The sequence below is a fragment of the Poecilia reticulata genome, unplaced genomic scaffold (assembly GCF_000633615.1).
Source record: "Poecilia reticulata strain Guanapo unplaced genomic scaffold, Guppy_female_1.0+MT scaffold_268, whole genome shotgun sequence".
Taxonomy (NCBI): Eukaryota; Metazoa; Chordata; class Actinopteri; order Cyprinodontiformes; family Poeciliidae; genus Poecilia; species Poecilia reticulata.
Genome location: NW_007615050.1, coordinates 49,308 through 53,387, shown reverse-complemented (window position 1 = coordinate 53,387; position 4,080 = coordinate 49,308). Strand labels below are relative to the sequence as shown.

The window sequence follows — 4,080 nt, the reverse complement described above, 5'->3', positions numbered from 1 at the left end:
AAAGAAAGAAAGAAAGAAAGAAAGAAAGAAAGAAAGAAAGAAAGAAAGAAAGAAAGAAAGAAAGAAAGAAAGAAAGAAAGAAAGGTGAAACTATGAGGCGATTCTCAGTTTTGATTTTTATTCATAGAATGACAAAGAAGTCAAAGAACCGGTTCTCTCTGCGTGAATCAGAACGTTCCTGTTGTTTCAGAGAGCCTGGATCGGACTGTATGACGACGTGGACAGCTGGCGCTGGTCCCTGTCGGACTCTGGGTTCTACAGAACCGGGGAGGATTCGTTCAGGAAGTGGCAGAGCGGAGAGCCGAACAACTGGATGAGCACCGAGCGCTGCGGCATGATGACCGGGGACGGGCTGTGGCAGGACGGGCCGTGCGCCTCCGCCCTGCGGCCGGTCTGCGCCGACATCACCGGTACGATCCGCGCTGGAGACCCACGACACGCGTCACACCAAAATATGGACATTTCTGAGCTACAGAGGTCAAAATTTCTCTTGGAAAAAAAACTAACTTTGAGGATAATTTTTAAAAAATTCCTTGAAAAAACTTATAAATGTCCAAACTCGATAGGTTGAAATTAATCTAAAAAAAATTCGAGATTAATTTCAGAAATTTTCTAGAATAAACGCAGAAATTTATTCTGCGTTTATTCTGAATAAATTTATTCTGATTTTTTCAGAATACATTTTTCTGATTTTTCTGAATAAAATTTTCAAATAAGTTGAAAATTTGCAAAAACAAAATGCTGAGATTAACATTTTTTTCAGTGATTTCTTGACTTTAGCGGCTTTTATCTGATAGTGAATCAAAAGTAAAGAGGCGAACGTCACCAGGCCGGGACTCGAACCTGTGACGTCCATCGAGGCCTGGGGCCTCCATGTGGGCTGGGCGTTAACCCTCAGCAACCTTCACATGTTTTATTAAAACATATATGGACATTTTATGAACTGGAAAAGTAAAAAAAACTGCAACCACAAACTAAGACATTTTTAGATAAATTTCCAACATTTTTCTAGACAAAACTTGGATTTTTTCTGATCTCATAATGTTGAAAATATTTGACTTTTAAAGTTTCTAAAGTAAAAATAAATTGACTACTTTTCGAGATCAAAATTTTCCACATTTTTCATAGAATTTTGAGATTAATATCAAAATTTCTGAGTTTTTTTGCTAAGTTTTAAACTTTTTGAGCTCAGAAAATTTTCATAGTTTTGCTAGAAAACATGTGAAATTAATGTAGGAAAAAAAAAGTAGAGAAATGTCCACGCGTGTTTCCAGCCTGGAGGTTTTGTGAGTCACGTGTTCTCTCTGCGCCCTCAGGGTCCGGTGTGAGCTTCGTTCTGGTCCAGTCCGGGATGAACTGGACGGAGGCCCAGAGCTTCTGCAGGAAGCAGCACTCGGACTTGGCCAGCATCAGGAACGAGTCCGAGAACCAGCAGGTCCGGCAGCTGGTGCCGGCRGGAACCAAAGTCTGGACCGGACTGTACCGAGACGGCTGGAAGTGGTCGGCTGGGAGCCGCTTCTCCTTCAGCTACTGGAGGAGCGCCGAGCCCAACAACAACAACGGGGATGAGAAGTGTGTGTCCGCGACGTTTGACGCTCTGGGGAAATGGGAGGACTGGCCGTGTGACGTGAAGAGAGCCTTCATCTGCTCCAGCAGTGAGTCTTCCTCAGCCTCTTCCTCCTGGTGTCTCTGCCTGCCGCTCATCAACCATGTTGCTGTCCAAGCTGTTGTTTTCCAGAAGGTGGTGTCTGTGAAGCTGGAGAAACCCTCCGGCCTGGATCTGAACTCTGCAGCAGCCATGGAGGAGCTGCTGCGGCAGGTACGTGGATCTCACTTCCTACCAGCAGGTGGAGCTGCGGCGCCAACAAAACGGTTCAAAATGTTGTTTTCTTCTTCACTTCCACCAGCAGTAACTTCCGGTTGCTGATCGGATGTTACTGCTGGTGGAAGCAGTAACATGCTACTTGTTTAGCATTTCAATAGAAATGCTAAACAAGTATTTCTATTGAAATACAATAATTTCAATATGGCTGTAAAATGACAACAAAAACGTTATTAAATTTCCATTTTCCCATTAAAGCTGCAGTAACTTTTATAAATGTTTATTTGTCCAGTCTGTCAGCATGTTTAACTGTTTGTTCTGTGAACAGATCAACCTCCTCTGAGCTGCTACTGTCTGAAGAAATGCACCAAAACCAACCAATCAGAGCCAGGAGGGGCTTAGCGCTGTTAATCATCCACATGTACTAAATGTGCTAAAGGTGGAGAAACAACTCACTGTTACAGGAAAGCCATTTATCTGCTGTCATTGGCTTTGCTAACTAGCTTTAGCATTCATGACAAGCTATGCTAGCTGCAGAGAACAAGGAAGGGAAAGCAGCGTCACATGGACGTTGATTGACAGCGGTAAGCCCCGCCTCCTGGCTCTGATTGGTTGTTTGTAGTTAATAATGGGAGAAAACAGGAGATTGATTTTTTTTCCAGATTATGTCTCATAACAAACATTCAGTTACATTCTGCAGCTTTAAGTGTTTGTTTTCACAGCTGATGGGTCCAGATGAGTTTTCCAGGTTTTCCTGAACATGAATCGGCATTAATGTGATCATTCTTCCTCTTCCAGCTGCTGCTGAAGCTGAAACAGGACGGACTGAATGCAGACGTGCAGCTGAGCTGGAGGAAACAGACGGACGGAAACGTTTTCCACAAACTGAAGGAGAAAAATCTGACGTCAGTCTGAGGGAAGCAGATCTGCTGCTTTCTTTATGAAGTTAATAATCTGATTATATAATGTTCATTCATTTATATTTATTATGTTCCTGTAGAATTAATAAAACGTTCATTCAGGCATTAAAACAAACAGTTTTAGCTCCTAGATGTTGGTTTGTTGCATTTATGATTAATTTTACTCCTAATGTGTGAAAAGCAATAAAGACAATAAAGACAATGAACATGTGCCTCTGATTCAGAAAAAATCCTAAAATCATGAAAATGTAAAATTTTTTAAATAAAAAAATGAAAAAAACAATGAAGCTGAATTTTAAAAGGCTCCGATTGGCCAGCCTCAGTCTGATGTCATTCATCTCATTTCTGATCTTTGTTTTTTTTTAAATGCAAAATCAATATGCTCAAATGAAAACAGTGCATCAGGGCCAGAGAAGTGGATCTGAGTTTTTGATTGAATTTATAATTTTTTTCTATCTACAACGGCCGTAATACACGGCTATAAGACCAGGATTCATTCATGCTACAAATGATGTGAAAGTAAAGAGTGCAGTGCAGGAAAACTGTTCCACATGGACGTCTACAGGTACATTTTAATCTAAAGGTTTTAAAACAAGTGTCGTTGGTCCATATCATCAAGAACAAAATAATTAAACATGGTAAAACAATATACAAAGCGCAGTTAAGACCATCATCTGTACAGGTGCACGGCACGTCCCCCTCAAACAGAACATTGTAGACAAAAGCCACGATCAGGACGACAAAGATGCTGAATTTCTTCAGAGGAAAACTTGCCAACCAGTCCTTCATCTTCGGTCAATGATTGGAGTCGGTCAACAGCTGGAGGCTGAGAAACGAGAAGTGCTGAGAACAGGAGGGACTAAAGAGGTAAAGATTTCACTGGACAGGAAACGGTTCAACACTCCTGAGTCAAATAATCAGATCGTTAGAGGGAAAACATGAATGCTGGAAACAAACCAGCATAAATCTTTGTGTCAGTCAGCTGAGCTCTCAGACAAAATGGCTGCTGTAACAAGACTCATCTTGTTTTTTCCTTATCTGTGATCCCAGCATGAGTTTTACTAGCAGATGTTTCTTTGTATCAGATCAACATTTACCTTCAGGCAGAACCAGCAGCTGCTTGCAGCTCTGTGGAAACTTTACCTGTGTTGACAAGTAGAGACCTCCTACTTTCATACCTGAAAGCTACACTTTTAACGTCCTTTCAGAGCTCTGCAGGTTCTGTGGAAACTAATTCCTTCAACAAAACTCTGAGGAGGTCGAGTCTTTTTACTTTTATTTTTCTCTACGTCCTTTTTTCCACCAACAATGAACGACTTACTTTCTGGTTTTCCTCCG

General features: G+C 41.4%; 1 protein-coding gene across 2 annotated transcripts; it reads left to right on the top strand.

Moving 5' to 3' along the window:
* The first annotated feature begins 125 nt into the window (after positions 1 to 125).
* Positions 126 to 2,948, top strand: LOC103460642 (ladderlectin-like). Of its 2 annotated transcripts, XM_017303424.1 has the most exons (4): positions 128 to 410; positions 1,317 to 1,655; positions 1,725 to 1,819; positions 2,621 to 2,948. In XM_017303424.1, the coding sequence occupies exons 1-4, from the start codon at positions 314 to 316 to the stop codon at positions 2,735 to 2,737; spliced, it is 648 nt and encodes a 215-aa protein (XP_017158913.1). In that variant the 5' UTR covers positions 128 to 313; the 3' UTR covers positions 2,738 to 2,948. The 2 variants fall into 2 exon arrangements, with proteins under 2 accessions (XP_017158912.1, XP_017158913.1); XM_017303423.1 differs by having other exon boundaries at positions 126 to 410; positions 1,317 to 1,819.
* Positions 2,949 to 4,080: the final 1,132 nt, after the last annotated feature.